General features: G+C 43.0%; 1 protein-coding gene across 1 annotated transcript; it reads right to left on the bottom strand.

Annotated features, from left to right (window-relative positions):
• Positions 1-57: 57 nt before the first annotated feature.
• On the bottom strand, positions 58-20,831 carry LOC126198792 (myogenesis-regulating glycosidase-like). Its single transcript, XM_049935362.1, has 6 exons — positions 20,717-20,831; positions 20,338-20,457; positions 14,939-15,927; positions 6,740-7,174; positions 4,004-4,160; positions 58-371 (listed from the first exon to the last, which is right to left on the bottom strand). The coding sequence occupies exons 1-6, from the start codon at positions 20,730-20,732 to the stop codon at positions 172-174; spliced, it is 1,917 nt and encodes a 638-aa protein (XP_049791319.1). The 5' UTR covers positions 20,733-20,831; the 3' UTR covers positions 58-171.
• Positions 20,832-21,871: the final 1,040 nt, after the last annotated feature.

Below are 21,871 nucleotides of genomic sequence, written 5' to 3' on the forward strand. Positions count from 1 at the left end.
AACTGCACCTACTTTGCGCTAACAGATGATGTGACTAGGTAAGTAACATGATTGATATAAGAGTGTCTATATTGCTTTATTTATATTCTGAAATGTATTTTTTTACATTTTATAATGCACTTCATTTAATTTGTACAACGACTGCACAGTATGCATCTTCAATCGGCGACGTTATGAAGAGCTGACTCTGGTGAAGTAGGGCAGAGTGTTGAGCGGCGCAGGGTATTTGCGGAGCCAGGTGGGGCCTTCTATGACGGGGTGAGCTGGGTCCACCTCGTCCCTCCAGTTGCCCTTGGGCAGGTAGATGTCACGTGCAGTTGTGCTGTGGGTCACCACCGGCGCCACAAGGATATCCTCTCCCAGAAGGAACTCTGCACACAGAGAGCACACAGTCAGGTACAAAAAAATGGTTCAAATGGCTCTGATCACTATGGGACTTAACTGTTGAGGTCATCAGTCCCCTAGAACTTAGAACTACTTAAACCTAACTAACCTAAGGACATCACACACATCCATGCCCGAGGCAGGACTCGAACCTGTGACCGTAGCGGTCGCGCAGTTCCGAACTGTAGCGCCTAGAACCGCTCGGGCACTCCCCCCGGCACAGTCAGGTACAACCAGGCAACCTACCACGCTGTCTCCTCAGCAAGTGATCTGATGACGTGAGGGGGACGGATCATCTGTCAGCATCTCATAACAGCTGATTAGTGGTCCAAAAGTAAAATGTGTGAAGATGGAGTTTCATGAGTCCTAATAACGCCTTAATCGGAGAATAGCTGATTAGCGAAGCATTCAATGATTACTGCATTCTTCAATTTATTATCTTCACCTAGTAATTACAACTCTTTTCGAGACGCTTAAGTTTCTAAGTTCTGTGGAGATAATGAGTATTCCCATTTCTCTCCTGAGAGGACATGATGGCACATGAAGCTTTTTGACATCGGTATTTGCTCTTGAAAACTATTTTAATTGTTTCCTGAGAACCTGAGACACCAATTCCCTTTGTATTTTCGCCTAGATATAGGACGACATTATAATAATACATTTTATACAATTACTTGTTATCTCCTAATGATTGAAATAAAATATCTTGGAATTTTGTTAAGTGTGATTCGAAACAGAATGAGACAAATAAAAGCTGATAGATTTTTATGCATGAGAAGAATAATGATGTGATGATGACATATACATTATGAATGGTTTATCACCAAACAATCAAAATATGATAATTATATAATTGGAGCTGATACGATTGTGGAAACTTAAAATATAGCGACAAAAAGTACCATTGGAACTAAAAAAAATGCAGTTAATGAAACAAGTCCAGAAGATCGGATGCTCTACCAAAAAACACCCATCAGTCTATAACTAATTAAAGAATTATGCAAGATCTTTTAAGGATCAAGGAGTCTATGAACATGGCTATGTAAACTGAAACTGCTTCTTGTTACTGTAATAAATAGACAGTGAAGCACAATCACTAAAAATGTCTTTTAGAAATTCAAGCAATGTAGAGAACTCAGTAAAAAAATAATGACCAAAGAAAAGAAAACGTACATTTGAGAGAGTAATGAAAATGGCAGAAAACGTAAATGAAGAGCAGACCAAATGAAAAGTGTTGCAGTGAAACCAACTCTTTCTTTTTAGACATGTCACAGACATAAGGAACCAATCAAAAGATTAATAGTTGTGAATGAAGAAACAGAAGACTCAATTGCAGAGAAGAAATGACAAAATAAATTGAGCAAAATAATAATGAATAATATAGCCAAATTAGAAATGTACATACTCAAATCAAGGAAGCTAAGACGGATTTAGAACAAGAGTGCAATTTCATATTTATTAGCGGAAAGATTTTCTGTAGAAAATGGTGAAACACCACAATAAAGAGAGAAAATATTATAAAAATGTAGGACAAAGGCTAAAGTGTGTTATTCTATTACGGTAAGAAATTCAGGATGAAATAGTAAATGAGGACTTGTGAAGCCCATAGTATGACAATTATGAGAATTATAGAGACATGCCACTTCTCAAACAAACATATAAGAATTGAAATAGACTAAGAAAGTGGCAAATTCATTCATTTCCGTAAGACCGAAATTGTACTTTCATTAAAAAGAAACCATTACGAATGCAATTTGAAGAATAAATTAGATAACTCCTATAAATTACACGAATTTTTTAAAGTAATATACGAAGAGAAACTGCAACTAACTTCTGCGAAAATTATGGGCATGCTTATGGCACTGAGTGAATATGAGACATGTATTCTATTGAAAGAGAAGGAAATTAGATGACTTACGTTGGAAAAGAGGTTCTTAGAAGGAGAAAAGGACAGAGTAGATAACAAGGTTAAGTAAATGCAGAAATTACAACAGAAACGTAAATACAAAGTGCACCAGAACTCGTACAGTTCTAGAGAACAAAGTTGTTTGATTATGTAGTTGAGGTGGACAGCCTCTTACTCCTATATATATATATATATATATATATATATATATATATATATATATATATATATATATATATATATATTTATTAATATCAGATAACAATAAAAGCCTGAACAAGGTACACAGCATAATACAAGTATGCTATGGCAGGGCAACTGAAAGGTCTTCCAGAAGAAGCATCCCAGGAATGCTTCCAGTCATGGATTCAACATGGGATAAATGTGTTGCTAGCCAACTACTGTACTTTAAACTGGATTAAACTGAATTCCATGTAAGTTAATCATTTTGTTTCTAGCAAAATTATTCGCGGAACTTATTGATTACATCTCGTACATAAAGTAAAAACGAGGATTACTTTAGATCACGTTTCCTCCATGCTGTACTATTTATTTCTCTCTGTGTTGTTATGAACTGTGTCCACACATCAGACACTCTTGGTCTTGTACCACACAGCATAGAAATTTCCATGGCTTCTTTGAACCGTCAAAATCAACCTTGTTTAAACCATTTTGGTAATCGTAGGTATTCTCCCACTAGGCGAGAATGAGAGATAGTCGTGTGTAACATCAGTGCACGGATTGTCTGTTTCAGGTTTTCGTGGCCTATAAGTTTCGTGTAACTGGAGCTACAGAGGTGTTGCGACATTGAAGGTCATCAGATTGTTCATCATTGGTTAGAATTTATTTTTCGCAGTAGTAGGCCCACTGTCCTTCACAGAGTCTTGCGTAAGCAGAAGATTTGGAAATACCTTGAACTGAAATTAATTCAGCATCGAACAGCAGACTATGAGCGGGAGAGTGCAATTTGCATTTGCAGGGGCATGTTGGTCAGAATATGGGAAAGATAGCACAGTGAAGGGGTAGAAGCTACTTGTTGCTGAGACAAGCATCAAGGCAGACCAGTCGTGTGTAACGGTGAAACTAGGACGTGTAGCTCTTCCAGAAGTTTCTGACAGATTACGATTTGCTCAGGATTGAATAAAGTGATAGGTTTGAATCTGTATGGTGTCGGCAATAGTTATTAAACAACTGTTCTTAGATAGGAGAACCAGATTTTGTGAACTGTGAGTCACTGTTCACTTCCTGTTCAGAGAGCCATAACTCTTAGTTACAAAGTGATTAAGAGGGGCACATTGATTGGAGTAATGAAATATGAAACACAGTAAAATAGGCAGGTCGTGTGAAGTGGAACAGGTTTGTTTAGTGTGGAGGACATTACTTAGCTTTATGTTTGCATTTTGTACATTAATTGTGTTCTGTACTTCGTTTGGAATCATTTTTGTTACCAATAATTTAATAAATTATTTATGTGGCGTTTTACAATGAGTAATGTTTACATCTTGTTTCCATTCAATTTTTATCACACAGAAATCCCAAAGTCAGAGACTGCCACAGGTCAACAGCATCATTAGACTGAGAAGGCAAATTACGCGGACAGGTAAAGCAAAATAAGCCGTATTAAGATAGAGAAACAATGGAGTTAAGACAGAAAGGAGAAGAGAGCCGGAAACCTCAGCCAGTGGATGAGAAGGAGAGAGGCGTAGGCCGTACCTGAGTCGACGGTGAGCGCCGTGTCGTCGGTGGGGTCGAGCCACCAGATGGGCAGGTTGACGGGGCTGCCGTCCTGCACCGTCTGCTGCATCAGCTCCACGATGCGCGGCGCGTACTGCACGTGCAGCGACGTCATGTTGCGGGCGATCTCAACCGTCTGTAACACACACACAGACGCACACATCAGTTACAGGAGCGACAAGTGGGCTGTCGTCGTGAAAGAAAACTCCTCAGTTTATTCACGGACAGTAATGCGGTAGGGATGTTGCCATACACTCATAGATTTTTCATAGGACAAGGAAAGATGGCCCTCGAAACTGTGGAGTTTCCGATGCATAACAACATTCACAGTTCTTCATTTTCATGTGTAAATTTTTCCAATCCCAGTGAGGTTATGGTGGTATCCGAAAAATCACTGTATCCAAAAGGAAAATGACCTTTATTATTAAACTTGCAGAATGTGTGTGCCTCCTTTACGATCAACTTGTAGCTATATCGAAAGCAGCCCCCCTACCCCACTCCACAAGCGTTTTGACAAAACGTATATCAGTAGAGTAGGCGAGTCAGTATCCAGATGCGAAGACATGTCCTGTACGTATGAGAACTCTGCGCCTTCCTAGTTACTCACAGAAAAATAGATTCCTTAGTAGCTATTCCTACACTCGTGGTGTCCTATATTACAGTTAATGCAGATTCGTAACTATGGGTACAACATATTATATACAGGAAGCTGATAATCTGCAGTGTAGCAGCTGTTCATACAGAGTCTTGTGAGTGGACGAATAATAGAGAAAATGAAAGGAGTGTTTTCCGAGAAAATGTGCTGAGCAGGATTCAGCCCATTCTAAAGTGAGTTACGGTTTGTTGCCTACGAGCTATGCGAGTTATGGGGTAACGGTGAGGGAAATGCAAATATGGAAGAAGGGGCAGTTGCAGGTGTAGGTGCAGCACAGTCACGTGTTTCCATGTGTACGCTACCTGTGCTGCGGACACGCTCGTGGCGATACCTACAGAGAATGTGCAGCGTTAACACCATACCGACAGTCGCAAAAGTTATAGCTTTGTCTAAATAGACATCTGCAGCATGGTGCTAAAATAAAGAACGAGACATTGGGGACTCAAAACTCAAAAATTGTTGTTACTGGTTTTTTGTTTTGTATTATATAAGTCAGAAGTTACAGGAAAATCAAGTTAACGGTAGCGCCAGTGTTGCAGGCAGCCAGTTGTTTGAATTATATTTTCAAAATGGCTCTGAGCACTATGGTACTTAACATCTGAGGTCATCAGTCCCCTAGAACTTAGATCTACTTAAACCTAACTAACCTAAGCACATCACACACATCCATGCCCGAGGCAGGATTCGAACCTGCGACCGCAGCGGTCGCGCGGTACCAGACTGAAGCGCCTAGAATCGCTCGGCCACTCCTGCCGGCCGTGGCTGTGTCTTGGTGATTTTAGTGGACAAATCATGAAACCTCAGGCGCTGCAGACAGCTAGCGACAACAGACTAATGGTAGTCGTGAGTAACGCCGAGCAAGTAGCAGTCTAATAAACGTAAACATACTCTGTAGTGGGCTGTAATGAAATTTTATATAATTGTGTGATTGGCCAATTTCGACTAATTGTCATTATCAAATTAGTTAATCGTACAATTAAATAAAAATCAAATTGCAGCCTACTATGGACCATGTTTATGTTTATTAAACATCTGGAGGCTGTGGATCGTCACAAATACATTTCCTTTTTCCAAGTCTTACATATTGGCTCCTGTTTCCCCTAGTAACGAGCACCAAAATCTGTAAAAATACCGGAAGAAAGGCATGATACACCTAAAGATATTTATGAAATTTGTGTACTGTCTAAGTCCTCTGTATTCCAACTACAAGGATGATGTAAGCTTTCAGTGTCTAAATTGGCACGCCTAATGCTACAGTTATTGCTTTTCTTGTACCTAATCGTAACAGAAACATATAAAGGTTTGCTAGTGCTTTCAAATCGTAAACATTTGATATATTGTGCATATGAAGACGGATGAAACGGGAGGAATTCATTGAATAGTTCGTGTGTTGGGTGATTTAGGTAGTAGCTTTCATTTGAAACGAAAGGACGGGTAACATATGGCTGTTATCATTTTTAGAATATTAGACAGTAGAGATATATCGAAAGCATTGTGAGAAGGAAAACGGAATAAAAATTAATTCTAAAGTCGTTAAGCAATCAGTAAGAGAGTTATTGTACAAATTCTGGACACACTGGGACATGTCAGCAGCACATCTTCAATATCGACAGAGTGAATTCAAATAAAAACATCGAAAATGTGTGAAAGGACAGTGTTGTCTACCCTGTAGCCACACAGTGGAGGGTATTTAGAAATAATAGTTAAGTAAAAACATCCAGTGTTACTCGTACATTCCAGTAGACAGGCTTACACTATCCCTTGACTTGCAGGTTAGATCGTGAACTAGGTGATGGTGCAACATGATTTCATCACTGCAAGTGGTCTAAAATGACTTATTTTAAATGCTGATTGTTATAAATCAAGTCCATGCTTGGTTCATAATCATGTGTCGTCGGATTTGGATTTTAATGAAGACAATGGAAAGATTTCACTGATAGAAAAAGAGAAACATGGCCACTGTGTCTCTAGTCATTACAGGGCAAAGAACGTTGAATTCATAGAGAGACTGATAACTGAGTGAGACAACAGAATACACTCGACGCTGGGACTGGACGCACCTCGTCGTCGAAGTCCCACGGCGCGATGGACATCTGCAGCGCCGGCATGAAGACGGTGGCCTCCAGCCAGCGGATGTAGAGCTCCTTGTCGGGCCCGTTGCCGCTGTTGACGTTGCCGCCTATCATGTCGGGCAGCACGAATGGGTGGCCGACCACGTTCATGTGCAGCAGCGAGGGGATGAGCGTGCGCAGGCCGTTCTTGGCGCTCCAGCTGCTGTGCTTGTCGAACATGCGGAAGAAGACGGGCTGCTGCTGGCTGCGCACGCTGGAGCGCACCTCGATCAGGGGGCCGAACTGGGACACCGTCTTCACGTAGTCGTCGGTGAAGCGCACCGGGTTCAGCTCGAGGGGCTCGATGGTCGACTCGTACGGCAGCCAGCTGGTCTCTCCGGCGTCGAACTTGAACGAGTCGATGCCGGTCGCCTTGTGCAGTGCCTGGAAACAAAAGGCAGTATCAGTAAACAAGAAGTCCCTGGCCGAAGAGAAGACGTTTAATGTAACGTGAGCAGAAACAGAAGGCGAATACCGAAACTACATACTCAGTCGGAAATGTGGTTACTTGCCCTTCGCAGACAATGCTTTTAGCAGTAGAGAAATCGAGGAATGACTCATAGCCCGACACAAATTTGCATCAAATTCATACGCATCTCTTGATTCACAAATTCCGCTGATTCTCCTGACCTTTGAAAGGTGGCAGCTATTTCGACCCATTTCATTGCTTAACGTAAGTTGCTACAGGCAACAGCTTCCAAAAATTTGCAAATTTGTCAGTCGAGAGTATGTCTTGCATGATTGTCTTTGGTGTGGCACATGGTAGGGCTGTTGTACCATCTCGCGAATTTCTTGGAAGTTGTGGTCAATCACGTCTTTTCCGACAGAAGCTGGAAAGCGGAATTTTTGCTTTAACACTGGTGGTTAACAGTCGCTGTTGTGTGGACGCAGATTCAAATGGTGTCACAAGACACTTGAACTGGTGAGATCACAGGATGCTCTTCCTCACAGAAAACGCATTGGCATTGTAATTTTTCAATTAATTTCACTCTACTTCCAACGTATCTTTTATATGTGCTGTATTCATTCATTTCATTGGCAACTCGGTTTGCGAAAGTGTTTGAGCTTTGTACCCATGTTGAAGAAGATTTCACTCAATCTTTCATCATCCTTTCCTGTATAATGCTGACGTATGCTCTCTGAGATAGGAGCAGGTCATTTATATGTGACACTAACGTTTTGCTGAGGATTATCGTCAACCGTTAAGAAGAATGTTTTAGATGTCCTTCATTATGGAACTGAAGCCCACGTGTATGAATAACACACCCAATTGTTTCTGTGCCTCTTACACTGTTTCAGGAAACATAGTGAAACCAAAACACATCTCATTCAACTCTACATTATTTTCCAGGGTTTGTTATTTCCGTCATTTCCCTTTTCTTCGCTTACTATTTGCATTATATTTTTAAGTTTACAACATGTGGTGCTATGCATATTATAATGTGTTCAAATGAACTTTCTACCCAAAAGTCTCTCGCTAGAATCTGGGTAATCTGAATACTTGTAATTTTCAGTCCCATGAATTAAGTCGACAAGCAGCATATCCAGTGAGTGCATGCAGTGCCTTTTCTTAATTCGGAATAACATAGCCTCTCTACAATGCCGAATGCCATGCTTATAATTTACAGTAACCTGAATATTTTTTAAATTTACCCTGTAACCTGAATTGCTATAGCATACCATGTATATACAGACTGCACTCACATGTGCATCGCACAGATGATTCCAATGTGGAAGGATCCAGTTATTTTGATGTTATCAGATAAAGTTGTGCATTTTAAAGGACAGGTAAATTTCAATTAGATTTCCCTGCAGAATATTTCAGCTAACAAGTGAAAAACATTATAATGTTAAACTGACGCTCATTCCAGAAATGAATTGGTGGAGAAGGAATTGCCTTTAGCCTGTAATGTGGCTACGCAAGTGATACTCATCACCGCAAAACGATCCTCTGTAAATAATGATCTCTGTAATCACCAATCCAATTATGTTTCAGTTTCATCTTGAGTGCCACCAACTAATGAATGATAATATCCGTCGGATCTATTCTTCCAACTTTCATAAATTTAACTTGTATTAAATCTAGTTGCCAGGCTATATGTAAGATCGTCAAGATAATGGCGGATTTTGTAACCTGTGGGCCAGTGCAGCGTTCGTATAATGTACAATAGTGTATAATAAAGTGCCGCTGTGGAACTAGACAGATACCCATGCAGGTGCCCTCTGTCAGAATCTCTGTATCACCATCCATACGATCGTGGTTTCCACACAACCTCCGAATAATCTGACAAGCTGCAGATACACTGTGTCTGGCTGTAGCAACGGAAGCGAACTGCCGAAGATCACAGCGAACTTATGTTCGTTTTAAGAATTGACACAAACAGTGTCGACCCTAAAAACATTTATTTCTATGGTAAGCGGATTAGGTCACTACGAACGTTGACTTTCATGGAATTACAGCACCCGCTCCATTCACCGCCATTGCCTACCATCACTATCATGGTATGGGGGTCTGAGTATGCTCAAAAACTGACTGAAACTGGTTACCATCGAAATAAATGTTTTAGGGTCGACCGTGTTTGTGTCGATTTGTAAAGTACTTTTAACGAGATCGCTGTTTCTGCACGAGAAATGCTCTCAAATATTTCTAATGTTGATTGTTCTGTGACTGAGAAAGTGCTGAAGTAACCCAACAGTTTAGTGCTGCATCTGTCTACATGCCATGTGGCACCAGCAAGAGCACAAATTCTGATGTATTTTATCAAGTCATTGAACCCGATGACTCGAACGCCACTCTCTTGTGATTTGTGGTTGCAATAGAGTTTACTAGTAGGACATCAGAAGGAGAATACACTTTGGTGCCATTGCTGACTGCAATAATTCCTTTTCTCTGATGTCAGGCATAATTTGCAGTAAAGTCATTAATACATGAGCAGTGAGTAAATGTAAGAATGTGCTTTCAAATAGCGTCAAAGCAGTTTTATGGCTATGGGAAAACAAAAGCATCCCTTCCTGCTACGTACGCTATCTGATGAAATGTATCAGACACCTACTAATGGACATTAATCTGGAGTGTGTCCACAGTCGCGTTTATGAGGGCTTGAGTTCTGCTGGTGATACTTTCAATGAGATGTCTGATTATCTGTGGGGAAATTGAAGCCCATTCTTCCTGAGGAGCCGGAAGTGAAGAAGGTAATGATGCTGGATGCAGGGATGTCGACGTTCTAACTCAATCCAAACCTGTTTCACTGGGTTCAGGTCAGAACTCTGGGTGGGACAGTCAGTTTCAGAAATATTATTGTCCAATAGCAGGGTACATTGTCACAGTGATCCAGTCGTCGTTCCTCTGCCGTACACTGTGCACAATGGTGCAAATTGTTTTCATACCCTTCCAAATTTATCTTTTTGTTAAGCGTCGTAAGGACACTACATCATATCCGTGGAAGAATCCTGGATACAGGAACATCACTTGCTACGTAGTTCACTTTTGGCACTACACATAATGGCATGTAACATTATCCAGGTATTCGCGACTCGATCGATGAGATTGCCAAAGGATGTAGTGTGGTGAATCACTAAGAATACTCGTTTCGAGCCATCCACTGTCCAGCGGCGCACCTCAAGCATCACTCAGCACGGGCTACAGAAATGTGTCACTTATGAGGAGGTGCTCGACCATTGTACCACGTTCTTTTCAACTCCCTATGCACAATCATTCTGCTAGAAGGATCGCTGTTAGCACTTTAGAACTCAGCAGTCATCGCTTCCGCTGATTTGAAGCACCCTTCGCAGTGCCCGTCAGATCATGAGGTATGACTGGTCTTATTTTAGCTGTGATTCTTCCTTCGCATTTCCAATTCACGATCACATCACCAAGAACCACTTTGGCAGCTAGAAAGACTGAAATCTCAGTGATGAATAGCAACGGTTAAAGCAGGCTCAGACATGGTAATTGGATGTCTCTATAGGCCCCCGGGCTCAGCAGCTGTTGTGGCTGAGCACCTGAAGGATAATTTGGAAAATATTTCGAGTAGATTTCCCCACCATGTTATAGTTCTTGGTGGAGATTTTAATTTGCCGGATATAGACTGGCAGACTCAAACGTTCATAACGGGTGGCAGGGACAAAGAATCCAGTGAAATTTTTTTAAGTGCTTTATCTGAAAACTACCTTGAGCAGTTAAACAGAGAAGCGACTCGAGGCTATAACATATTAGACCTTCTGGTGACAAACAGACCCGAACTATTTGAAACAGTTAACGCAGAACAGGAAATCAGTGATCACAAAGCGGTTACGGCATCGATGATTTCAGCCGCAAATAGAAATATTAAAAAAGGTAGGAAGATTTTTCTGTTTAGCAAAAGTGACAAAAAGCAGATTACAGAGTACCTGACGGCTCAACACAAAAGTTTTGTCTCAAGTACAGATAGTGTTGAGGGTCAGTGGACAAAGTTCAAAACCATCGAACAATATGCGTTAGATGAGTATGTGCCAAGCAAGATCGTAAGAGATGGAAAAGAGCCACCGTGGTACAACAACCGAGTTAGAAAACTGCTGCGGAAGCAAAGCGAACTTCACAGAAAACATAAACATAGCCAAAGCCTTGCAGACAAACAAAAATTACGCGAAGGAGGAGGGCTATGCGAGAGGCGTTCAATGAATCCGAAAGTAAAGTTCTATGTACTGACATGGCAGAAAATCCTAAGAAATTTTGGTCTTACGTCAAAGCAGTACGTGGATCAAAACAAAATGTCCAGACACTCTGTGACCAAAATGGTACTGAAACAGAGGATGACAGACTAAAGGCCGAAATACTAAATGTATTTTTCCAAAGCTGTTTCACAGAGGAAGACTGCGCTGTAGTTCCTTCTCTAGATTGTCGCACATATGACAAAATGGTAGATATCGAAATAGACGACAGAGGGATAGAGAAACAATTAAAATCGCTCAAAGAGGAAAGGCCACTGGACCTGATGGGATACCAGTTCGATTTTACACAGAGTACGCAAATGAACTTGCCCCCCTTTTTGCAGCGGTGTACCGTAGGTCTTTAGAAGAGCGTAGCGTTCCAAAAGATTGGAAAAGGGCACAGGTCATCCCCGTTTTCAAGAAGGGACGTCGAACAGATGTGCAGAACTATAGTCCTATATCTCTAACGTCGATCAGTTGTAGAATTTTGGAACACGTATTATGTTCGAGTATAATGACTTTTCTGGAGACTAGAAATCTACTCTGTAGGAATCAGCATGGGTTTCGAAAAAGACGGTCGTGTGAAACCCAGCTCGCGCTATTCGTCCACGAGACTCAGAGGGCCATAGACACAGGTTCCCAGGTAGATGCCGTGTTTCTTGACTACCGCAAGGCGTTCGAAACAGTTTCCCACAGTCGTTTAATGAACAAAGTAAGAGCATATGGACTATCAGACCAATTGTGTGATTGGATTGAGGAGTTCCTAGATAACAGAACGCAGCATGTCATTCTCAATGGAGAGAAGTCTTCCGAAGTAAGAGTGATTTCAGGTGTGCGCAGGGGAGTGTCATAGGACCGTTGCTATTCACAATATACATAAATCAACTGGTGGATGACATCGGAAGTTCACTGAGGCTTTTTGCGGATAATGCTGTCGTGTGTCGAGGGGTTGTGGCGATGGAGGATTGTACTGAAATGCAGGAGGATCTGCAGCGAATTGACGCATGGTGCAGGGAATGGCAATTGAATCTCAATGTAGACAAGTGTAATGTGCTGCGAATACATAGAAAGATAGATCCCTTATCATTTAGCTACAAAATAGCAGGTCAGCAACTGGAAGCAGTAAATTCCATAAATTATCTGGGAGTACGCATTAGGAGTGATTTAAAATGGAATGATCATATAAAGTTAATCGTCGGTAAAGCAGATGCCAGACTGAGATTCATTGGAAGAATCCTAAGGAAATGCAATCCGAAAACAAAGGAAGTAGGTTACAGTACGCTTGTTCGCCCACTGCTTGAATACTGCTCAGCAGTGTGGGATCCGTACCAGATAAGGTTGGTAGAAGAGATACAGAAGATCCAACGGAGAGCAACGCGCTTCGTTACAGGATCATTTAGTAATCGTGAAGGCGCTACGGAGATGATAGATAAACTCCAGTGGAAGACTCTGCAGGAGAGACGCTCAGTAGCTCGGTACGGGCTTTTGTTAATGTTTCGAGAACATACCTTCACCGAAGAGTCAAGCAGTATATTGCTCCCTCCTACGTATATCTCGCGAAGAGACCATGAGGATAAAATCAGAGAGATTAGAGCCCACACAGAAGCATACCGACAATCCTTCTTTCCACGAACAATACGAGACTGGAATAGAAGGGAGAACCGATAGAGATACTCAGGGTACCCTCCGCCACACACCGTCAGGTGGCTTGCAGAGTATGGATGTAGATGTAGAGAACATCCAATGACCAGTCCACGTTCGAAGTCACAGAGCTCTCCAGATCGACCTATCCTTGCTCTTCTACCAAATACACAGCAATCCTCCCGTCCTTCCACACCGGGGATCTCCGTCTCGAGACATCTAGGGGGCAATTCCTCATTGCATAGGCGTCTCTGGACGTTTCTCATCGGGTAATGTACTGTCATTTTCAATTTGCTACGTTAAAGGAAGTGCATAGCAGCACTGACTGTGGAACAGGAAAGCGCAACGGAGCGGCATTCAACTCATCTTCAAGGTGACGTTGTAGCTCAAGGTCAGTGCTCGCTTAAGTACATAGTTGCTGTGTTCCTACGCTGTCTTTTAAGCACTAGTAGCTTTAAATGGTTTCGTTTACACACGTTCTGACATTTTCATATCGCCTGGAGGATACTGAGATTACTAAATCAGTTTAAATGTGTTTTCGCGCCAACAGACTTAGCTCCACATGTTGTCAGTGGCCCTAAACTTTATTTGTGATAGATTATTAGAATGATGGTAATACTGACAATTCAGCACATATTTAACAACATTTTACGATGTAATAAGAGTCGTACTCATCAGATCTTGTGGGACTCTCGCATTCAAAAGGCTGCATTCTGACGACGACATGTACTCGTGTCAGATAGTCTTATATTCTGACAGAATGTAACTTTTGCAGTGTTACTTGAAAATGGCCCCAAGGCCGAAATTGCAGTCGTAATAATAAATATTTCATACGGTCAACGGCGACTATGATGTCTTTTAAGAAGTATTAGATGACTATGAATGCCAACCATGAGAAGTTAATCAAAGTTTAAATGTCCTTTTTTCTGTGATAATTACGTTTATCTTTTAAAATGACCGTTTTCGCCATCTCCAGACCCAGTCCTGGCAACAACAAACGATCAATACAGACTGGGACTGAGGGGCATGCCTGGAAAGCTCATTTGTTAAGGTCAGTGCTCCTCTGTGGAGGACAGAGGTTTCCATCGAATTCTGCCAGGTCACACAGTTTTAACCTGCAAACAGTAAGTCTAATTCTGTAAAGTTAACACGAACTGTCATGATATGATCCTCCTTTCGGAATTATTTAAGATTTATTGCAAGTCACAATAACGTAACTCAAGCCGTATAATTTACCGATTTAACGTAATTTGTCTCAATCTGAAAATAACGGAATAATGATCTTGGATAAGCAACAAGATATTTTACAATAGACTGAGAATTTAGTGCAAGCTTGATGTGCTGATTAATATATTGAAGTAGTAAATGTCAATCAAGATCTTTTTCTGTTGCTCTTTCATTCTAAATAGGAGTCTCTACAATCAAGAATCCGTATTACGTTTCGGTAACGAAGAACGAATTGAGCGATATAGTACACGGTGTAGTGGGCTTATTTCTTTCCGTTTCATCAACATAGAACCCTTCAGAGCAGTCATCGAGTTTGTATGGCGAAGGGGCTTCTGCTTCAACCTCAAGATCCGATGAATGTGAGACCTATCATGCATAGCCTCACAGTGGTATTTCTGCATCCGGCCATCTAGCTGGAAGTTTGCAGCTTTCTCACAAACTAGAAGAGCTGTTCCGCGTGTTACCCTAGTTATACTATGACCAGTCTATGTGGGCTGTTGCGATTTTTCGCCACTATTTCGAATGCAGGTAACGCAGCAGTGCAATGCTTTAGAGCAGACTTCCTAGAGAAGAGAAATTCCAAGTACTCACCCAGACTCTGCACGCCCACCAGGCTGCTGCCTCGGAGTTGGTGAAGTCGATGACGCCGCCCACACCTCTCCACCACTGGGTGTCGACCGTGCCGTTGGAGCTGGTGACGAAGTATCCGCTGGCCAGTGCCTGCGAGTAGTAGGGCTCGCAGTCCTGGTTCACAAACGGGTGCACCCACAGGGTGACGCGGTAGCCCAGCTTGTGGAGGTCGTCGACCATCGTCTTCACGTCGGGGAACTTGTCGGTGTCGAAGGTGAGACTGCCGTAGCAGTTCTCCCAGTAGTCGTCCACCTGCAGCTGGCTCTCGTTGAAGCCGTGGGCGATGATGTCTGCGGCGATCTGCCTCACCGTCGCGTCGTCGATGTCCTTCTTGTGGCGCGCCCACGTCGACCAGACGGGGTGCGTGGCCATGCGCTCGTCCGGGATTGCTTCCGGCTTGCCGAGGAAGTTCTCGATTGCGTACTCGTGCGCCTGCTTCACGTTATCGTACGTGCACAGGTTGAATTCCAAAACGTTGCCTTGTCGTCGTGTGGGGTAGGGTTCGGTGTTCTCCGCAATGAAACACAGCGCATCCTTCGAGTCGTTCGTATTTTGTTCTACGAAAAGCGGTACGTACGGCGGGACGTGGACGAACCTGCCGTCTGAGAACAGCCAGTAGCGGACGGCGATGCCGACTTTCCCGTCCTTCTTGGGGACGTAGGAGAAGTGGTCGAACACATCGGACTCTGCGGGCCAGGTCTGCTGGGCCTTCTGGATTCCACCGTAGATGTGGGCGCCGCGGTGGTTGAGGCAGCCTCTGATGGACCTCGTGGAAGACTTGGCAGATACCTTGATGTTGAGGCAGCGGTCGTCCAGAGTCCTGTGGCGGACGGCCATGCTGGAGTCGGTGAACTGCAGGCAGTCCTCGTCGGAGCGGCCATCCTCACACGCCGTGGGGGCGGACCCGTCGCTCGGCGCCGTGACGTAGCCCACCTCCTCCTCCTCGCCGTCTGGAACAGGCACGTCGCCACCGATGTGCAGTCGTCTTTAAAAATACTAGTTTACAGCGAACTAGCGGTAGCCTAAATACAAAGAGTAACAAGTGAAAATTTTTTTACATTATCACTTAACCTTAAATGCGAGAAATAGCAATCGGAGTACTGCACCTCCAAATAAGTTCGAATATCATAAAACTACAGTTATTATGTTGCACATATTAAACTACGTATTAATTTTCCGAATAGATGTACTTGCTGCTCTGCGTGGAACTGACGCTAGATCCTGACAGTTAAGCTAACCTTCAATACCTTACATTCGATCCTCTTGGTTTTGTTCACTACAAACACCTTGAGATCACAGCTGCGAGGTAATAATCACTTCTTCATTGTTAGTGACATTGTTTCCTCTCTTTATGTAAGTCGGCTACTCTGCAATGATGTCATATTTACTGATAAGAAATGAAAAAATAATGTTTATGATATTAAAGTTTCGTTTTCGCCACTTGAAATCCTCTCATTCGTAACTAGCTACCGCCTGCAACATCATATGCCACAACGCCTCAACCATTCCCCTTTGGTTGGCTGAGGTTACCAAATCGCTCACATAGTGTTGTGATCCACATAAAGTTAGTCAGGCCAAATTTTGATGGTGGAAAGGAATTTCATAACCGTCATCAACATAGGAATAGAAACTACCGTGGCGCTTATTTCGTGCTCTCTCCGTCATCCTGGGATAAAACTGAAAACCGAAAATCTGTGTGTTGCTGTGTGCACCCTCCATGGTTGAAGCTCGCCTCATCTTCACACGATAAATTCTAAAATAGCTGTTACTTTCCGCTCTATCTGTCTTAATGCGCTTTTCTGCTTTCTGTTTCTTATGTGAGATAAAGCCAGTTATCCACTCAATACATCATAACATAACATTTTGCTTTCATTAAGAATTTGTGATTAGTACGGTCAAAAACTTTAGATGAGTTATGGAAAGTACGACGCGGTAAGAATGTTGTCATTTAGGCGTTTTATTACCTAATTAATTGTTTGAAAAGAACAGTTTAATAGAGAAAACCATCATCACCTGAAACAAATTGATTAATTTACTTTTGTGACGTAATTGTGAAAATGTTGTGGAATATTTAATCTTATCCAATATCATTACATTTGACAGAAGCCGTGACTGCCACAGCTGGTTCCTAACATATGGTACTACGAAAAGCACCCTATGTCATGGGCTGCTTACTGCTTTATAAGGAGCGGATGTAGTGGTAGCATATAATTCTTTTAAATCGTTTCAGCATGGAAAGTTTAAACCAGAGAGGGATTTAGTAGGGTAATATTTTTGAAACTGGGTATTAAAATTGATTGAAATTTTCTACGAATTCATTAAATTCGCTATTAACGTCTGTCACCAAGTGAACATCGTTCTACATTTCACTGTGATTTAGCAATTTTTATTTATGCTATTGTGGAAAGCCTCCAAAGAGGGGTTTTACGAAGAGTGAATGTTTATTTTTTTGATTGTGTCGTCACATAAAAATCGCTCTCCCCAGTTGTGGGGAAGGTAAAACCCGCAGTAGAGTGAAATTTATGAGTGTTTAGTAGCATTCCCAAGTCATTTTATGAAAGTTTTTCGAAGTGGTAACCTATCTGCGTGGAAGTTACCATAAATGGAAAACAGATTGCTCTCGAACTTTGGCTATTATGAAGTACAATTAATACTTGTCCCACTTTCGCAGACGACTAGTTAATGCCCTTTTCGAATATCTTTCACGCAGACACGTCGTTGAAATGCAGGGCGGGAGGTAAAATCCTTGTTGTACCCTGTTAGTTATCTGGTAGTTCGCATGAGATAATTTTTGCAACTTTCTGTTCAAAATGGTTCAAATGGCTCTGAGCACTATGGGACTTAACATCTGAGGTCATCAATCCCCTAGAACTTAGAACTACTTAAACCTAACTAACCTAGGGACAACACACACATCCATGCCCGAGGCAGGATTCGAACCTGCGACCGTAGCGGTCGCGCGGTTCCAGACTGAAGCGCGCAGAATTGCTCGGCCACACCAGCCGGCGCAACTTTCTGTCACGTAAGGTCAGTTGCCTCAAAATATTAGACGACCAGACTAGTCTTTAGTACAACAACTGTTCCCTACAGTAAAGGATTAAATACTGCAAGTTGCCAGTGTCAGAAGACGATTCTCAACACCACATAGGTAATGGATGTACAGAGTTAAATGTACACTGCTACTTGAAGTACGGCTAAAACTCTCAGACTTGAGTGAAACTGAGCAGGTGGTTGTAGCCGGCTATTAGAATCCACATCTAGCCATGCAGATTAATATTTTCTGACGTTTCCCCAGACATCAGTGCAAATGTCAGGATGATTCCTACGAAAATAGCACAATTAAGTTCTTTCCCTATCCTTCCTCAATGTGCCAACGGCCTTTCCGCAGTGGTAACAACGGTTCCCACCATATCGCCGCAGTTAACGCTTTCCGGCTTAGCTGGCGCTTAGACGGGTGACTGCAAGGTCTGCAGAGTACTGTTGGCAGGTGCCTTGTGAGGCCAATTAGGGAGCTACTTTGTTGAGGACGTAGCGGCTCTGGTCGCGAAAACAGACAACGGGAAAGCAGTGTACTGATCATATACTCTTCCATATACACATCCAGTGACGTCTGTGAGCTCAGGACGAAACGGTGGACGGTTGGTACCGTCGAGCCTTCATGGCCTGTTCGGACGTAGTTTTCTATGCTTCTTCAATCTAAGTACACTACTGGCCATTAAAATTGCTACACCACGAAGATGACGTGCTACAGACGCGAAATTTAACCGATAGGAAGAAGACGCAGTGATATGCAAATGATTAGCTTTTCAGAGCATTCACACAAGGTTGGCGCCGGTGGCGACACCTACAACGTGCTGACATAAGGAAAGTTTCCAAGCGCTTTCTCATACACAAACAGCAGTTGACGGGCGTTGCCTGGTGAAACGTTGTTGTGATGCCTCGTGTAAGGAGGAGATATGCGTACCATCACCTTTCGGACTTTGATAAAGGTCGGATTGTAGCCTATCGCGATTGCGGTTTATCGTATCGCCACATTGCTGCTCGCGTTTGTCGAGATCCAATGACTGTTAGCAGAGTATGGAATCGGTGGGTTCAGGAGGGTAATACGGAACGCCGTGCTGGATCCCAACGGCCTCGTATCACTAGCAGTCGAGATGACAGGCACTTATCCGCATGGCTGTAACGGATCGTGAAGCCACGACTCGATCCCTGAGTCAACAGGTGGGGACGTTTTAAGACAACAACCATCTGCACGAACAGTTCGACGACGTTTGCAGCAGCATGGTCTATCAGCTCGGAGGCCATGGTTGGGGTTACCCTTGACGCTGCATCACAGACAGGAGCGTCTGTGATGGTGTACTCAACGACGAACCTGGGTGCACGAATGGCAAAACGTCATTTTTTCGGATGACTCCAGGTTCTGTTTACAGCATCATGATGGCCGCATCCGTGTTTGGCGACATCGCGGTGAACGCACATTGAAAGCGTGCATTCGTCATCACCATACTGGCGTATCACCCGGCGTGATGGTATGCGGTGCCATACGTCTCGGTCACCTCTTGTTCGCATTGACTGCACTTTGAACAGTGGACGTTACATTTCAGATGTGTTACGACCCGTGGCTCTATCCTTCATTCGATCCCTGCGAAACCCTACATTTCAGCAGGACAATGCACGACCGCATGTTGTGGGTCCTTTACGGGCCTTTCTGGATACAGAAAATGTTCGACTGCTGCCCTGGCCAGCACATTCTCCTGATCTCTCGCCAATTGAAAACGTCTGGTCCATGGTGGCCGAGGAACTGGCTCGTCACAGTACACCAGTCACTACTCTTGATGAACTGTGGTATCGTGTTGAATCTGCTTGGGCAGCTGTACCTGTACACGCCATCCAAACTCAGTTTGACTCAATGCCCAGGCATATCAGAGGTCGTTGTTCTTGGTACTGATTTCTCAGGATCTGTGCACCCAAACTGCGTGAAAATGTAATCACATGTCAGTTCTAGTATAATATATTTGTCCAATGAATACCCGTTTATCATCTGCATTTCTTCTTGGTGTGGCAATTTTAGTGGTCAGTAGTGTATGCTTACTCCATGTCTCTAATAACCTCATAGCTGGTGGTTCGTTAAACACTAATCTTCCTTTCTTCCTTCCCTCCTTCGTATGAACTCACTGCTGATGGGACAAGAAATTCTCATTTTCATACCTTGCTTCAAACCCTCTGCGATTTAGTTCTACCTACTGTCGTTGACAAATGCATGCAACAATGACAGAAAGGCGGCGTCAACTGAGAGCACCAGCTGGGCGAGATGGGGGCGGGAGGGGGGGGGGGGGGTGACCAGCCGCCTGCCGGCTCACCTTCTGTCAGCAGGATGACGAGGCGGCCGCTGTTCTGGTCGTAGCGGGTGCTGAGGCTGGCCGAGGCAGCGGCGTAGGCCACCAGCGCCCCCAGCAGCAGCAGTGACGTCACACACGAAGCTGAAAAAAAAAAAAAAAAAAAAACGCGGCACCGTTAGTTGACATCTACAACTGCATAAGCTGCCAGTTCATACTACAGTACACCAATCGTCGTAGCAATCGAGGGCAGTCAAATACCACGCAGGTGGTCCACTCAACTAAGTAAAGAACAAGAACGTTACGTGTGACAACACAATCTTCTAAGCGACAAAGAACACCATAAACTAACATAATTTCAATAAAGACCAAGCGACAAATTCTCAAGAGAGAACCAACTTACCTTTATGCATTCCCATAGTTGCTGAGCAGTGCTGTACAACTAATGTGCATTCCCCTTGCTCGAGTCTGAATATATAGGCAGCTCTTATCTTTGCACATCTATAATGATTACTGTAACAGCTAGTTAGCTCGCAGTAATCACAATTACTATCAGGCAATCACACGAAAGTTTACATCAAGACATCGGATTAATCGAATTCCGTCATTCCTTTTTTTTTGCCTTTCGATAACTTATCTGCCTTTTCAATAACCTAGCGAAAATTATCATCATCAATTATTAACGAAGAGCTTCAAAGTCAAGCATGTAAGGTTTCACCTGCCTTTGTTCCCACGTAACCGCGGTATTCTTGGTAAAACAATATCTTCGATTAGGATAAATACAAGAAACTACGTTATAGATGTTGTTAAAACTCGATCTGTCTCTATAAAACATATAGAGAGGAAGCCTCCTGGTAGAATTTTGCAGTTTAATCATTGTCAGCACTTGGATTCTGGATCGTGAAGGAAGGTTGTACAGGGTGTTACAAAAAGGTACGGCCAAACTTTCAGGAAACATTCCTCACACACAAAGAAAGAAAATATGTTATGTGGACATGTGTCCGGAAACACTTTCCATGTTAGAGCTCATTTTATTATTTCTCTTCAAATCACATTAATCATGGAATGGAAACACATAGCAACAGAACGTACCAGCGTGACTTCAAACACTTTGTTACAGGAAATGTTCAAAATGTCCTCGGTTAGCGAGGATACATGCATCCACCCTCCGTCGCATGGAATCCCTGATGCAGCCCTGGAGAATGGCGTATTGTATCACAGCCGCCCACAATGCGAGCACGAAGAGTCTCTACATTTGATACCGGGGTTGCGTAGACAAGAGCTTTAAAATGCCGCCATAAATGAAAGTCAAGAGGGTTGAGGTCAGGAGAGAGTGGAGGCCATGGAATTGGTCCGCGTCTACCAATCCATCGGTCACATAATCTGTTGTTGAGAAGCTTACGAACACTTCGACTGAAATGTGCAGGAGCTCCATCGTGCATGAACCACACGTTGTGTCGTACTTGTAAAGGCACATGTTCTAGCAGAACAGGTAGAGTATCCCGTATGAAATCATGACAACGTGCTCCATTGAGCGTAGGTGGAAGAACAAACCAAA

This window comes from Schistocerca nitens, chromosome 8, assembly GCF_023898315.1.
Source record: "Schistocerca nitens isolate TAMUIC-IGC-003100 chromosome 8, iqSchNite1.1, whole genome shotgun sequence".
NCBI classification, from domain to species: domain Eukaryota; kingdom Metazoa; phylum Arthropoda; class Insecta; order Orthoptera; family Acrididae; genus Schistocerca; species Schistocerca nitens.